At 40.7% G+C, this 15,411-nt stretch overlaps 1 protein-coding gene across 2 annotated transcripts in view; it reads right to left on the bottom strand.

Annotated features, from left to right (window-relative positions):
- The window catches only part of cnsta (consortin, connexin sorting protein a), a 97,857-nt gene that overhangs the window by 58,529 nt on the left and 23,917 nt on the right, over positions 1–15,411 (bottom strand). For both annotated transcript variants that reach the window (XM_043695434.2, XM_043695433.2), the window contains 4 exons: positions 10,760–11,207; positions 6,639–6,838; positions 4,919–4,949; positions 4–90 (listed from right to left, as the gene is read on the bottom strand). In XM_043695434.2, coding sequence (XP_043551369.2) covers positions 4–90; positions 4,919–4,949; positions 6,639–6,838; positions 10,760–11,138 — 697 coding nt within the window. In that variant the 5' untranslated portion in view covers positions 11,139–11,207. The remainder of the gene's footprint in view (positions 1–3; positions 91–4,918; positions 4,950–6,638; positions 6,839–10,759; positions 11,208–15,411) is intronic.

The raw sequence follows: 15,411 nt of genomic DNA, 5'->3' as shown, positions 1-15,411 counted from the left end.
TACCCCAGTCCTCCTGAATAGCAGCAAGGTTTGCCAGGAATTTTTGATGGTACAGCTTTTCCAGCTGAATAAACTGTATTGCTTTTTCATCTGGATGTACAATAAAGGAAAATCATACAGCTTATCTAACTCCAAAACACCACTAGTTCATATTAAAAGCAAAGTACATACATAAAACAAAATGCACCTCATGGCAGAGGCATTCTGAGGTGTTACCACAAACGTTATTTTTGGAAGGAAATGTTGATGGCGGGCAACATGGATAATGTTCCGATGTTATACAAAAAGTAAAAGAAATTTACTTCAAATGTCAATGTTTGGTAACAAAATTTAAAGTAATGTTTTATGATAATTAGCTATGGCAACGCATGAGCAAATGTGCCCAACTTGGAAGTGGTCAGGTTCCTGTCTTAGTGCTGATCCATTTCTTGACAGTGGAGATTAGATTACTTACAGTGTGGAAATAGGCCCTTCGGCCCAACAAGTCCACACCGACCCGCCGAAGCGCAACCCACCCAGACTTATTCCCCTACATTTACCCCTGCCCCTAACACTACAGACAGTTTAGCATGGCCAATTCACCTAACCTGCACATTTTTGGACTGTGGGAGGAAACCGGAGCACCTGGAGGAAACCCACACAGACACGCATGGTGCCATCAAGCCTTGAGCGACTGCAGTGCATGCTATAGTTCATATGCACAGCAGCCACACAGCACTAGTGGTGGAACAAGTTGACATATAGTCCTGTGCTAGGGGCACCAGTTAAAGAATTAAATAGGAGGGGGTTCCATGAGCATTCCCATTATCAATGGCTGAGAACCTTAGCAGTCCAGTGCAAGCAACAAAGCTGAAACATTCCAATCCACCTTCAGCCACAAGTACCAATAAAGTTCATCTCAGCCTCCTCCAGAGGTCACCATCATCAGAATCCTAAACCACTCCTCGTATGACAAGCTCTTCATCCCAGAATGATTCTTGTAAATCTCTTCTGGGCACCATCCAATGCCAGCACATCTACCCTGAGACCTGGGGCATAAAACTGTATACAGCATTCCAAATGCAATCTGGCCAGAGCCTTACACAGCCTCAACGGTACATTTATGCTCTTGCATTTCTACCCCTCTTGAAATCAATGCTAACATTGTATTTGCTATCCGAACTGACAAATGAACCTGCATGCTAAACTTAAGAGAATCCTGAACTCAGGCTCCTAAGTCCCTTGGTGCTTCAGATTTCCAAAGCATTTCCCTGTTTAGAAAAAAATCTATACTTCTATTCTTCCTACCAAACTGCATAACCTCACACTTTCCCACATTGTATTCTATTTGCCATTTATTTGCCCACTCTCCTAGCCTGCCCAAGTCCTCAGCAGCCTCCCCATTTCCTCAACACTATCTATCATTCTACCTTTGCGTCATCTGAAAATCTAGCAACAATGCCCTCAGCTTCTTTGTTCAGATAACGAATGTAAATGTATAGTTGTGGTCCCAACACAGCCCCAGGCAGAACTCCACTAATCATCGGCTGTGATCCTGAAAAAGACCAGTTTATCCCGACCTCTGCCTTCTGCCAGTCAGCCTATCCTCTATCCACTCCAGTACCTTGCCCCGAACACCATGGGCTCCTATCTTACTTAGCAGCCTGGTATCTTGTCAAAGGCCTTCTGGAAATCCAAATAGATGATATCCATTGGCTTTCCTTAGTCTAACCTGTTCATTATCTCCTCAAAGAATTGTGACACATTTGTTAGGCATGATCTCCCAAAGCAGAGCAGATTCAATTCTATTTTACCATGCAATCTTCCAAGTACTCTTCAACTCATCCTTGATAGAGAACTCTAAAATCTTCCTAATGACAGAGGTCAGGCTAACCGGCCTACACTTTCCTGTCTCTGCCTCCCTCCATTCTTAAACAGGGGTGTTGCATAAGCCAATTTCCAATCCGCTCAAACCCTCACTGGTGCTTCTACTATCTCCTCCGCTATCTCCTTCAGAACTCTTAGCCCAACTGGTCTGTGTAATTTATCCACCTTCAGTCCATTTAGCTTCCCTAGCACGTTTTCCTTAGTGATGGCCTCTACACTTACCATTTCTGCCTTGAACTCTTTAAGGTCTGGTATGCTGCTGCTGTCTTCCACAAATGCTGACGTAACTGATGCAAAGTACCTTGCTGAGTTCAGTTCAGTTCAGTTCATTCCTCTGCCATTTCTTTATTCCCCATTAATATTTCTCTGGCCTCATTTTCAAGCAGTCCAATGTCCCCTTATGCCTCTCTCTTACCTTTGAGGTCTGAAAGCCAGCTCCTGCACTCATCTATTGTAATACTAGCTAGCATACTCTCATATTTCATCTCCTTTCCCAGTTATTGCTCTTTTTTTTAAAGTTATCCTCTCCAGGTTTTTAAAAGGCTTCCCACGAACATTCATCACATCTTATGCCTTTACTTCTGCTTTTATGCTATCCCTGATTTCCCTTGTCAACCATGGTTACCTCATCCTTCCTTTAGCATGTTTCTTCTTCATTGGGAAGAATTTCTGCTGTGCTTCCCTTTCCCAGGAGCTCCTGCCATTGCTGCTCCACTGTCCTCCCTGCTAGGTTTCCCTTTCAATCAACTCTGGCCAGCTCCTCCCTCATTTGCTTGCAGTTACTTTTACTCAATTTGTAATACTGTTACATCCGATTCCAGCTTCTCACTCTCAAACCACAGGGTGAATTCTAGCACATTATGGTCACTGCCCCTAGGGGTTCCTTAAACATAGTAATCATCTAATCATTACATATCACCAAATTCAGAATTGCCTGCTCCCTGGCTCTACCACTAGAGTGGGTTGGGATATCTGGTCAGCATGGACAAGTTGGACCAAAGGGTCTGTTGCCATGCTGTCCATCTCTATGATTCTGCTATGTCTGCCCCAATACTCCAATACCAATCCCATTCATTTCTTTAATCTTGCTGATTCTGGGCCAATTTCTTTTGTGGCTCAGGTAATAAGCTGGAGATCATCACCTTTTTGGTTCGGTTTTGTATTTTAACCCCTAGCTACTCATATTCCCTCAGCAAAACCTCTTTCCTCTTTACACCTATATTCTTGTACATATACCCTCTATACACTATATATACAGCTGAAGTAGTGGGTACAGTCATGGACGCCACATTATAGAAAATGCATTGGAGAGCATGCAGAAGCAATTTACAAGAATAATTCCGGGATGAAAAGTGCCAATTACGAGGACAGACTGAAGTCGAGACTAGTCTCTTTGGTGAAAAGGAGGATAACAGGAGATCGGATAGTGGCTTTCAAAACTTGATAGAGTAAGTAGGGTAAAAATATTCCTGCTTGTAAAAGGATCAAGATCTAGAGGACACAGACGTAAAGTGATTTGCAAAAGGAGCAAATATGAGAGAGAAAATATTCACACTATGAGTAGTTTGAGCATGGAATGCATTGCCTGGAAGTGTGGAGGAGACAAGTTCAATTGAAGTACTTAAGAGGATGTTGGATGATTATGGATAATTATTTCAAGTGAAGTAGAAATAATAGGAATAAACGTGCAAAGGGGAAAATGGGGAAAGGCACAAAATTAGCAGTGGGTAATGATAATCATTTAAAGAGCTGTTGCAACAATGACGAATCAAATGACCTCCTCCTGCACAATATACTTCTGTGGTTCTGTGATCACATCCTTTATAACAGATTCCTCTATTTTCCCCACTACTGACATAAAGTTAACAGATCTGTATTTCCTTGGTTTTTCTCCCACTGTCTTTATAAATAGAGAATTGACATATGGTAGCTTCCAATACACAGGAATAATTCTCAATCCAGAAAAGTTTGCAAGCTTTTCCAATATATTGATGATCTCTAAAACCACTTCATTCAACATTGTTGGATGCAGAGTATCAGATCTCAGGAACTTATCACTTTCAGCCCCATTTATTTCTCCAGTTCTTATTAATACTAATTTCCTTCAAATCCTCATTCTCCCATATCATTTAGATCTCTAATGCTTGAAGATATTTTGTATCTCCCTCAGTGAAAACAGACACAAGGTAATCAAACTTATCTTCCATTCCTCTATATCCCATTATAAATTTTCATGGCTTTGTCTGTAATGGACAGAACATTCATTTTAGCCAAACATTTCCACTTTTACCCCAATCCTGACTTGGAACTTTTACATCCTTCATTGGACTGCAGTGGTTAAAGTGGCTCACAATACCTTCCCAAAGCAGTTAAAGATAGGCAACAAATACAGGTCTTGTCAGAAATACAAAGATTCAAAAATCAAAAAGAAATTAAGTAGGTTGCCTTACCCTATGCAGCATAGAATTTCCAGAGTGCTACTGCAACCATATCACACTTCTGTTGCAAGCATTTAGATGATACAGAGACTGTGAGAAATCAAGAAATGAGCTACATGCGGAGTACCTGAGTCTTTACATTCCTTATAGCCAGGATGTGGATATCAAGTTTCAGTATAGCCCATCTCTGTGAAACTGGATTAATAAAGCAGGAGAAACTATGCAAATCTGCTTCTTCCAGGTAAACTTGGGTTTCAAGCCCTTCCTGAAGAAGGGCTTATGCCTGAAACGTCGATTCTCCTGTTCCTTGGATGCTGCCTGACCTGCTGCGCTTTTTCAGCAATACATTTTCAGCTTTCAAGTGACCTCAAACCCATAGGTTGAGGGGAAAACAAATTTGGTTCCCAATACAGACAATTATATATGCACTTTCAACAAGATGAAATTGATATAGAATGAGGACAAGGTAAAGTTCGCTTATGATGCCCCCACTGGTGTCTTGCAATGTTTTTCAGATCTAGATTTGCACAAACTGCCACTTGCATCAGTTACGTAAGGGTAAATAAGATAAATTGCAAGGAGTCATGAATTGCTTGAAAAGTTGAAAAGGATACATTCTTCTTCATCAAAATAGATCTCGGCAATCTGAAATTAAGAAAATAATATCCATGATGACAGATTGCCGCAATTTTGTCTTGTACATAAGTAACTGGTTATAACATGTTACACTGCATGGACCTGTCTTAAAGTCACCTCAGCATAGTTAAACACTGCAGTGAATTACAATGATTAAATAGATTGAAAATCTATTGCTTTTTTTTTAAAAAAGGATGTAGAATCAAGAAAAGCTGCAAAAAAAAAATCAGGAGCAATTCATTATTTAGACATTTCTTATTCTGATTAAGAAGATAGCTTCAATTAAGTTAGTACATCATTAATAACTTAGCATAGAGCATTAAAATGATATATCAGTGCAGCTTTCAAGAGATTTCAGATACTTGTGTCCTTCAACTGAAAAGGCCTATAATTGCTGAATTATCTTCACATCGTTTTAAAACAAGGATCTAATCCTTGCAAATTTCCTGTCTTCTGCAGCCACCAGAGTCTTGAGAAAATTGAAAGAAAGCTGTCAATGCCTCTGTAGCTTCTGCTGTCACATCTTTCAAAATCCTTAGATGCATCTCACATGGCCCACTGCCTTACCAACTTTAAATACCAACAGCTTATCCAATATCACATCCTCATCAATTTTAAACCCTTCTGGTGATTGAGTTCCCTCCTCTGTTACCCTAGCAGCATCCACCTTGTTGGTACAAACAAACAAAGTACCCATTTAACCCCTCCTGTCTGCATATTTAGGTGGGGGTGGAAGAATCACCAGGAGACAAGCTGAAACCAAGGGCTGTGTATGCATGGATTTTTCAGCTGGCAACAAGTAGCTAATTGGTCTGGGGAATGGTGACCTGTTATCAGACAAAGACCTTTTGCCTACGAAGAACTGTGTGATTGGCTCCCAGGTAGCTAACCAGCTCATGGGTCAGAAGCCATCAGACCTCTGAAAAGGAAAGAGCAGTACATTCTGTAGTTTAAAAACAAAATACCTCAAGGGTGAAGAAAGTTTGTTTAATTTCCCTCACCAGATGTTAAAAGCTGTGGGTTCTTTCCAAAAAGTCAAAGACATTCTAAGCGTGAACCAGTCACCCCATGCCTCCTGTAGGCAAAAGCCCCTAGAGAATGAGGATCAATGAGTCTGTGTGTAGGAAGTTTAAGGGGTGGGTGTCGAGTGATATGTCACACAGAATCACATGAGTATTATGGCACAAAATGAGGCCATTTGACCAATTCATGCATGCACTAGTTCATTAAATGAGCATCATTACCTAGTGACAAAACCTTCTCTGATTTAAGTAGCAATGTGGGATCTTAAATGTTTATTGGAAACATGAAAACAGCTAAAGTATTGACGACCTTCTCATTCAGAAGACAGAAAATTTGATACTTAATATTGAAACAATGTTGCTGTTAGAGTAACTGCAAATGAATAAGGAGCTTTGGATTCGGAGAAACAAAATTAATGACACAATTTGTTTTTTTTTATTCAGCACTGATGCCATGGAGAAGCATTTCACATTGTTCAATTGCAGGTACTTTTTCTTTAATACATTATATTTCAACCATAAATACTTCTTTAGACTTGCCTTTCATTTTCAGAAACTTAAGCTGTAACATTTTAATTGAGTGAGTGAATCTGTCTACTATCAGGAAATTATTTTTATTCAAAATCTACTCAGAGTGAGGGGTGGTGGTTTTGGAGAAAGTTAGAACTGATTGTACCTGATGAAGATAATATGGCAGTCTATAGGAATCATTTAACTCTGTTTCTCTCTGAACGGAGCTCAGCAGAGTCTGAAGAAGTCGTTTCCTGTCGACTTGCTGACAGTTTACTTCTAGTTGAGAACTTCTGTCAATTAAAACTGTGTTCAGTGATCTACATAAAAACTCTGAAGAGTCGTCTGTGGTTTCCTCTGAGGCTCCTGTAAACCCACAAGAAGAAGTTGACTTGAAATATATAATTCAAGTAAATGAAAATACAAAAGCTTAGCACACACAAAAGGAAAACAACACCATTTAGAAATTATGCCCGACTGTAGATGTGACATTAGCACACTCTTCCCCTTTGGGATTTGAGCTCAAGCTTTTGTGAACCAGTCACCCTGTGTCTCCTGCAAGCAAACTCCTTGGAGAATGAGGATCAGAGAGAGAGCTGGGGGGAGGGGGGTTCTAAAGGGCGCATGTTGAGTGATGTCACACAATCACGTAACTTAAAATATAATTACTGCCTCAGCCTAAATCAGACTATTCACAAATTTGATATTGTATTTCACTCACAGATAAACTTATGGTCATTTACTCACACCACTAAAACTGTCTACCTCATTGAATTGCATCCTTACCTCACTTCATCCTCGCAGAAAACCTCACCTCAGCCTTTGCCAGCTCTCGACTTGACTATTGCAGCTGAGATAAAATTGCCATAGGCCCAGGGGACCACAAGGTGGTTCTTTCATTGGAGGCACAAAACTGATGGCGAGTTTAACCTGACAGTCACCATGCTTCAGGTGAGGGGAAGAGGCTGAGAAGGCAGGCCCTTCATGGTGACCTCAGTGTTTTGAACGAGTGCTGATGGCATCCCTCTGTACTGTGAACCAGCTGTCCAGCCAACTGAGGTAACACCCTATGATGACTATTACAACATACTCATAGCTAGTCTCATCCTCCACACACACAAACATCAGCTCATCTAACAATGCTAACAATATTCAAGCTCACACCTAGACTTGTTCAAACACTGTTGCTATTCTCACTGACTTCTACTGGCTCACAGTTGAGCATTACTTGAGATTTCAAGTACTCATCTTGTTCACAAATCTCTGCAAAACGTCAATACTCCATAACTCTACAGAGTTCTCCAGACCTGGAGCACGGAGGATGAGGGTTGATCTTATAGAAGTTTATAAAATCATGAGGGACATGGATAGACTGAATAGACAAGGTCTTTTCCCAGGGTAGCGGAGTGCAAAACTAGACAGCATAAGTTTAAGGTGAAATTTAAAAGGGACCGAACGGGCAATTTTCACACAGTGCTGGGTGTACGGAATGAACTGCCAGAGGAAGTGATAGAGGCGGGTAGAATTACAACATTTATTTGGCACCTAGTATATGAATAGGAAAGGTTTAGAGGGGCCAAATGCTGGCATATGGGACTAGATTAACGTAGAATATTTAGTTGGTATGGATGAGTTGGACCGCAGGGTCTGTATCCATGCTGTACAACTCGAAGACAATGACTTTATGACCAAGAAATCCTCAAATCCGATCATCACCAATTTTAAACATTTTACTTTAAGGTGTCACAGTCCTAAAACTCTAGAATTTCTTCCCTGAATATCTTTATTCATCTAAAAATGCTTTTTCTGTGCTTACTTCTATGACCTTTTGGTCATCTATCTTAATAGATATGTGGCTCGGTATTATATTTATTCATAACACTCCTGTGAAGCACTTTGGAACATTTCATGATAAATTTCATGATAAAGGTATTACGAAGATAAGTGAAGGAACAGCTGCAGAAGGACTTGGACAGGCTAGGAGAGTAAACAAAGAAGTGGCAGATGGAATAAAATGTGGGAAATTGTGAGGTTATGCACTTCGGTCAGAAGAATAGAGGTGTAGATTAATTTCTAAACAGGGAAAGGCTTTGAAAGTCTGAAGCACAAAGGAACTCGGGACCCTAGTTCAGGATTCTCTTGAGGTTAATATGCAGGTTCATTTGGCAGTCAGGAAGTCATTTGCGAAGTTAGCATTCACTTTAGGATGACTAGAATACAAGGGCAGGGATGTACTATTGAGGCTGTATAAAGCTCTGGAATATTGAGCAGGTTTGGGTTCCATATCTAAGGAAGGATGCGCTGGCACTGGAAGGGTCCAGAGGAGATTTACAAAGGAGGTTTACAACAGTGATCACAAGAATGAATGGCTTGTCATAGGAGGAGCAGTTGAGGACTCTAGGTTTGTAAACAATGAAGGTTAGAAGGGTGAAGGGGGATCTCACTGAAATTTACAGAATAATGAAACACCTGGATAGAGTGGGTGTGGAAAAGACATTTTCATTAGTAGGAGAGACTAGAATGCAAGGGCATAGCCTTGTGAGTGAAAGAACTGTAAAGAAGTGGGATAAGGATAATTTTCTTTAGCCAAAGGGCGGTGAATCTGTGGAACTCACTGTCGCAGAAGGCTGTGGAGGCTAAGTCATTGAGCATCTTTGAGACAGAGATAAATAGGTTCTTGATTAATAAAGGGATCAAGGGTAACAGAGAGAAGACAGGTGAATGGGATTTAAAAAAACACATCAGCCATGATCAAATGGCAGGGCAAACTCGATAGGCCGAATTATGGTCCTACATTTTATGGTCTTATTACAAAAATGTAAGTTTTGTGCAAAAGAGATCAATACACCAGTTTGTTCTTCACTTTTCCTTTTACTCCAAAAAGAAAATTACCATCCCATTTCAAGTAAACCAATTAGTGTATTGGCTCCTTGCTAGTTATGGTCACCTTCAAGTAGCTCATCCAAATATCCAACCTTTATCCAAGAGAAAAGAATTGAATGTTTACAGGTTATTTGATTGCTAAGAGTATCATAGCTCAGCAAGATCCTCTATTTTGCTCAGGTCCACACTACAGACAGAAATCAAGAGCAACATCCTTGATTCAGAAATCTGGAACCCAACAATCACTTTGACTAACATGTAAAAAACCAACTTGCATTTATTTATTACCTTTTCTAACCATACATTGTTGCAAAGCACTTCATGGTAAATTAAGTACTTCTGAAGTCACTGTTGTAAGCTAAGAAACATGGCAACCAATTTGCACAAGGTGCTAATGAGCAGATTTTAGAAAAAGTTTTATGTTGATTGAGGGATAAACATTGACCAGAATACTAGGGATAGATAACATCCTTGTACTTCTTTAAAATTGAGCTGTTGGATCGTTTGTTTCCATTTGAGGTGGTAGAAAGGAGCCTTGGTTAATTTTTTTTCCTTTATGGGATGAAGGTGTCACTGGCTAGACTGCATTTTTTGCCCATCCCTCTGGGTAAAGAGTCAACCACATGGCTATGGATCTGGAGTCACATGTCGGCCAGATCAGGTAAGCATGACAGTTTTCTTACCTAAAGGACATTAGTAAACCAGGTGGGTTTTTCTAACAATTAACAATTAATTCATGGTCATTATTAATGTCACATTCAGAGATACCATCTCTAACACTACAGTACTGGACTGTCAACCTTGATGTTTTGTGGTGAGGTCCGATAGTGGGACTTGAATTCACAACATGCTGACTCACAGGTGATAATGCCAACCTACACAAACATGGTCATGGTCCTGGATTAAACTTGGGGTCCTCTGGGCTGAATAATATTAAACAACTTGGTCTCCAGGCAACGTTTACCCTCTATCAAAAAGTTGAAGAATGCAACTTGCAACATAGAGTTAAAATGCTGTTTAAATATTGTGCAAGGAAGGTGGTTTTGGAACTGACCATGGGAGACAGCTCCAGATTACAGGTCAGATGATTTATGTTGGCATAGTGGTTAAAGTCATATGATAATTAGAGATGTGTTCTGATGTTCAGTCACTTTTGTTTTAGATTCAAACATGATAAAGGTTGACAAGTCAATAAATCTTGGTAGCTAAACTTGGAACTGTGCCTCTGCCAAAGTTTCCATGTTTGGGTGGGATTTGTAGAAGGAGAAAAAAAGTAGCAAGTAAATTTATTTAAGAGATAAAAATAGACTGAACTAATTATTATTCTAAGTTTGTTACTGGCAACCTTGTACAATGTTTATTTTTGTTCAACTGAGCTGCAAAAAATCCTAAGCGAAAAATTACCAGAAGTGGCAGTTTTCAGATTTCTTTCCATTTCTGAATCACAAGTCTTAACTGTTTCTATCCCTCGTGGAAGTTCAGCGCTCTGATTAGCAATGCTGTTCGAAATCTCACAACCTGCATCCATGCAGTTATTTTGTGTAAGCTCAAAGCCAGTTTTATCATCATTGTCATCATTGTTATTGATTACATCTTGCTCGGTCTGCTCAAATTCTCCCATTCTGTCATTAGTGAATGGTGAACTCTGTGTTTCACGAATCCGATTTTCATTTTCGTCAGAAATTAATGAGGAAAGATGATTGGTTGCACCGAGCTTTTCTACATCCTTGGGAGAGCCATTTTTCTCCGTTGTACCAATCGTATGTGAACCTCCTTCATCCATGAGAACCTTCTACAACAACTCAAGCTGGGGACCATCAATTTTCTTCAGCTTTTCTAAAATAAAGAGTGCCTGGCAAAAATTAATTTTAAAAAGTCAATAAAAGTATTATTAACTTAAAATAGCCATATTAGAATTGTGTCAACATCCTAATATAGTATACAGTTACTGTACATAAATCCAATGCTGTAGTTTAACTTACAAATCACAAAATGTACTTATATTATGTCACATTGATATGTCATTTAAAAGCAATATTTAACTAAAGGTACAGTATATTTTTTTCACTTTCACATCCAAAGATATCATTAAGACATTGCAGAAAATCATATCAGTTTCATACCATCTTACAACACAAGAGGTGTCAGTATTAAACAAAACATGATACATGCAATTTCCCACATGTAGTGTTTGAGACATGAAAATACAATGGCTTTTTAGTTGCCTTTGTCTAGAAAATTTCCAATATGACTGTATTCTTTAACAACCAAGATAATCTATTTTCACCATGTCACCAAGTCATCAATGCTGCAGTTCAAGATGAAATTGCAAGCAATGATTCAGTATGCCAAAAATTCCCTTCACCTTGTGAGTAGCATACAGCCTCTGACTGACACCAACGTTAAATATGGCAGCAAAGGGGGACCTAAGATGGCAGCGATCTGAGAAGATCACACTGCAGAGCTTTGCATCGCAGCAGGAGCAGGACAGTCCTTTAACCCACCCAACCCAGGTCATCAGGATTTCTTGGGGCGTTGGAAAGATTGTGGAGCCCCAAGAAACATTTAAAAATTGACTTACCTGTATTTTCAGCTGTCCAGAAATGCCTAAAAAGGGAGGAGCAGCATTTGAGGCCGGGCCTGCAGCTCAGTCTGCAGCAGCCTCGGAGCCAATTACTCTCCAGGACCTGGTGAACCATCTCTCGAAATCTCGCTAGATGTTGGGGAAACAGATTGAAGAGAAGCTGGCTCCAGTCTCGCTCATGCTGCAGAAGCATGAGCAGCAGCTGGGAGACCTGGAGAAGAGGACGAATGAGATGGAGCACAGGGTCACAGTGGTGGAAGCTGATGCCAGTTCATTCAAGGAAGAGATCCAAGCCCTGAAGACGCAGGTTCGTAATTTGCGTGACCAAGTGGATGATATTGAAAACAGGGGCAGGAGAAAAAACATTCGGATCATCGGTTGCCTGAGGGTAAGGAAGGTGAGCGGCCTGCGGAATTTGTTGAAGATTGGCTTCCAAAACTCCTTGACTTGGAGACTGGCATGAGAGGATTGAAGATAGAGAGGGCTCACCGGGTCGCAGCACGGAAGTCGGATCTGGGTCAACATCCTTTCCTGGTGCGATTCCATCATTACCAGGATAAGGAGAGAGTCATGGAGGCTTCCAGACTCCAGGGGAAGGATCCAAAGGCCCTAATTTACGAAGGGTCTAAGATCATGTTTTTTCAGGACTTTTCAGTGGCAGTGATCAAGAAAAGAAAATCGTATGATGGTGTCAAGAGAAGATTGAAGGAGCTTGGGATTCAGTACTCCCTGAGATATCCGGCAGTGCTTCGGATCACCTTAGATGGATCCATGCATCTCTTTGACACATCGGCGAAGGCAAGAGACTTTGTGGACAAACTAACCTAATTTAAACAATTGTAGTATGTATAAATATTGTTGCTTGGGTATGCGTTTATCATTCTGTAAAAGAAATGGAGGAAGTCCGGTTGGAGCTTTGTTTTTCCCCTTTTTTTTCCTCTAATGATAATAATTTGGTTCAAACTATGTCTGGCGGTGGTTAAGATGTACATGTTAAATTTCTAAGTTAGGACATACCAAAGGACGGGTGGGGTATTTATTCGCCCTCTTCTTTTTTTATAAAAGAATGTTTTTTTATTCATATTGATATTCTATGGGGTGTTTATTCTTTTTAGCTTGTGCTTGCTACGCGGCTCTAGCTGGGAGAAGTGAAGGTGGGTTGAAATGGTTAGATGCCTATTTATGGGCAGTTCGGGATGGGTAGTTGTTCCCTCCGGGCAGGGGGTGAGTTCCCCTACTCAGCGCTATTGGGGCTTTATATGTTGGTTTGTTTTCTGGTTTTTGTTGTTTTTTATTTTTAATAATTTAGTATATTTGTTAAATGTTGTGGTTTTAGTTTATGTAGTTTTTATATTTGGTGGACCATGCGACACTAAGGCTCAGCAATTTGTGGTTCAGGTTCCTCCTCTCTGGAATTTAAATGTAATTGCAGGAGATTATGGCTAATGATTTGATTAAATGGTGTACCTGGAATATCAAGGGAAGTCACTCACCAATTAAGAGGAAGAAGGTACTCTTGAGTCTTAGAAAGGAGAAGGTGGATTTTGCTTTGTTACAGGAGATACAGTTGGATGACAAGGAACATCTGAAATTACAGCAGAATGGCTTTGACCGAGTTTATTTTTCATCATTTAATTCCAGAAGTAGGGGAGTGGCTGTATTGGTAAGGAAAAATCTCTCATTTAAATTGTTGGAATGTGTTAAAGACACATACGGGATATTTGTAATTCTTAAAGCCTTGATAAATGGGGAAGAATATGGCATTTTAAATGTTTATTGTCCCCCAGCTCATCCTCTTAAATTCTTGGTAGATGCTTTTTTCTAAACTGATAAGTCTCAAGTCTCAGCACATCATTATCGGGGGAGATTTTAACTGCCTCATGGACCCCACAGTAGACAAGTTGCCTAAAGGTCCCTTGATACCCTCTGCACAACCTAAACAGTCATTGGGTGTGTGTGGGGAATTAGGATTGGTGGACGACTGGACGTGTCTCCACCCTATAGGTAGGGATTTCACGTTTTTCTCCAATCTGCATAGATGTCACACGAGGATTGATTTTTTTCTGACCCCTGCGGTAACCCTGGATCTGGTGGCATCCTGTACGATTGATAATATTGCCATCTCTGATCATGCTCCAGTGTACCTCATGGTTAAAATTAAGAATGTTACAGTGGATTCAAGGTACTGGCAAATGGACCCCTTTACTCTCCTGGACAGAACGTTTGTGGAGTATTTCTCGAGGGAATTTCGGGCATTCCTAGACATCAACATAGGCTCGGTTGATAGCTCATCTGTTCTCTGGGAAACTGCCAAAGCTTATGCCAGAGGGTTAGTTATTTCATATTCCACCAGTAGGAAGCGGCAGAACAGTGAGCAGCAACGTCTCCTTGAAGCACGGTTGAAGGCAGCCGAGAAGGCCTATTTTGACAGACCCTCGCTGGCCAAACTACAGAGGATTACGGCACTGCGGTCACACTAAATTCCGTGCTCACGCAGACGGCGAAGAAGGAGCTGGTGTTTGCAAAGCAAACGTTATACGAGCATGGTGACAAGCCAGGCACATACTTAGCATACCTTGCCAGAAAGAGAAGTGCCCCACAAACCATTACAGCGATTAGGGAAGGGTCTGGGAACCTAACATGTGATTCTAAAAAGATTAATGTGGCGTTCCAGAGATTCTACTCTAAGTTATATCAATCTGAGAATTGTGAGGAGAGGCAGGCCAAAATGGAATCCTTTTTTAGAGATCTGAAGCTCCCGGGTGTGACTCCCGAACTACAGTCCTTTCTCAATGCCCCATTATCAGAGCAAGAAGTGCAGGAAGCTGTGAGGCAGCTTCAGAGTGGAAAGGCGCCCAGTCCTGATGGAGTTCCCAGGGAATTCTATAAGAAATTTATAAGTATACTGTCAGGCCCGATGCTGAATATGTTTAATGATTCATACAGTCATGTTTGTCTCCCACCATCTCAGAGAGGCCAATATTTCACTTATCCTTAAAATGGGAAGAATCCGGAAGACTGTGCTTCATACAGGCCCATCTCGCTCTTAAATGTGGACTTTAAGATCCTCTCGAAGGCTCTTGCGTTAAGGCTGGAGACTGTGTTACCCTCTATTATTAAAGAGGATCAGACGGGCTTCATAAAGGGACAAAGACCCTCCAATAACATTAGGAGGCTGCTTAACGTAATTCAAGCATGCAGACAGCAGTCAATACAGGGATTGGCGATTTCTTTAGATGCAGAGAAGGTATTTGACCGAGTTGAGTGGCCGTACCTTTTCTATACTCTAGACCAGTTTGGTCTGGGCGAAGTTTTCATAAGATGAATAAAGGTTCTCTACAGTGTACCTCTCGCTGCGGTCATTACCAATGGGGTACAATCAAGCAATTTTAATATTTCTAGGGGTAGCCGGCAGGGCTGTCCCCTTTCACCATTACTTTTTACGTTGGTGATTGAACCGTTGGCAGAGGCC

This window comes from Chiloscyllium plagiosum, unplaced genomic scaffold (assembly GCF_037043375.1).
Source record: "Chiloscyllium plagiosum isolate Xiang-an unplaced genomic scaffold, Cpla_swu_hap1 HiC_scaffold_10, whole genome shotgun sequence".
NCBI lineage: Eukaryota > Metazoa > Chordata > Chondrichthyes > Orectolobiformes > Hemiscylliidae > Chiloscyllium > Chiloscyllium plagiosum.
The sequence above is the reverse complement of the archived record's forward strand: the minus strand, read 5'-3'. Positions and strand labels throughout refer to the sequence as shown.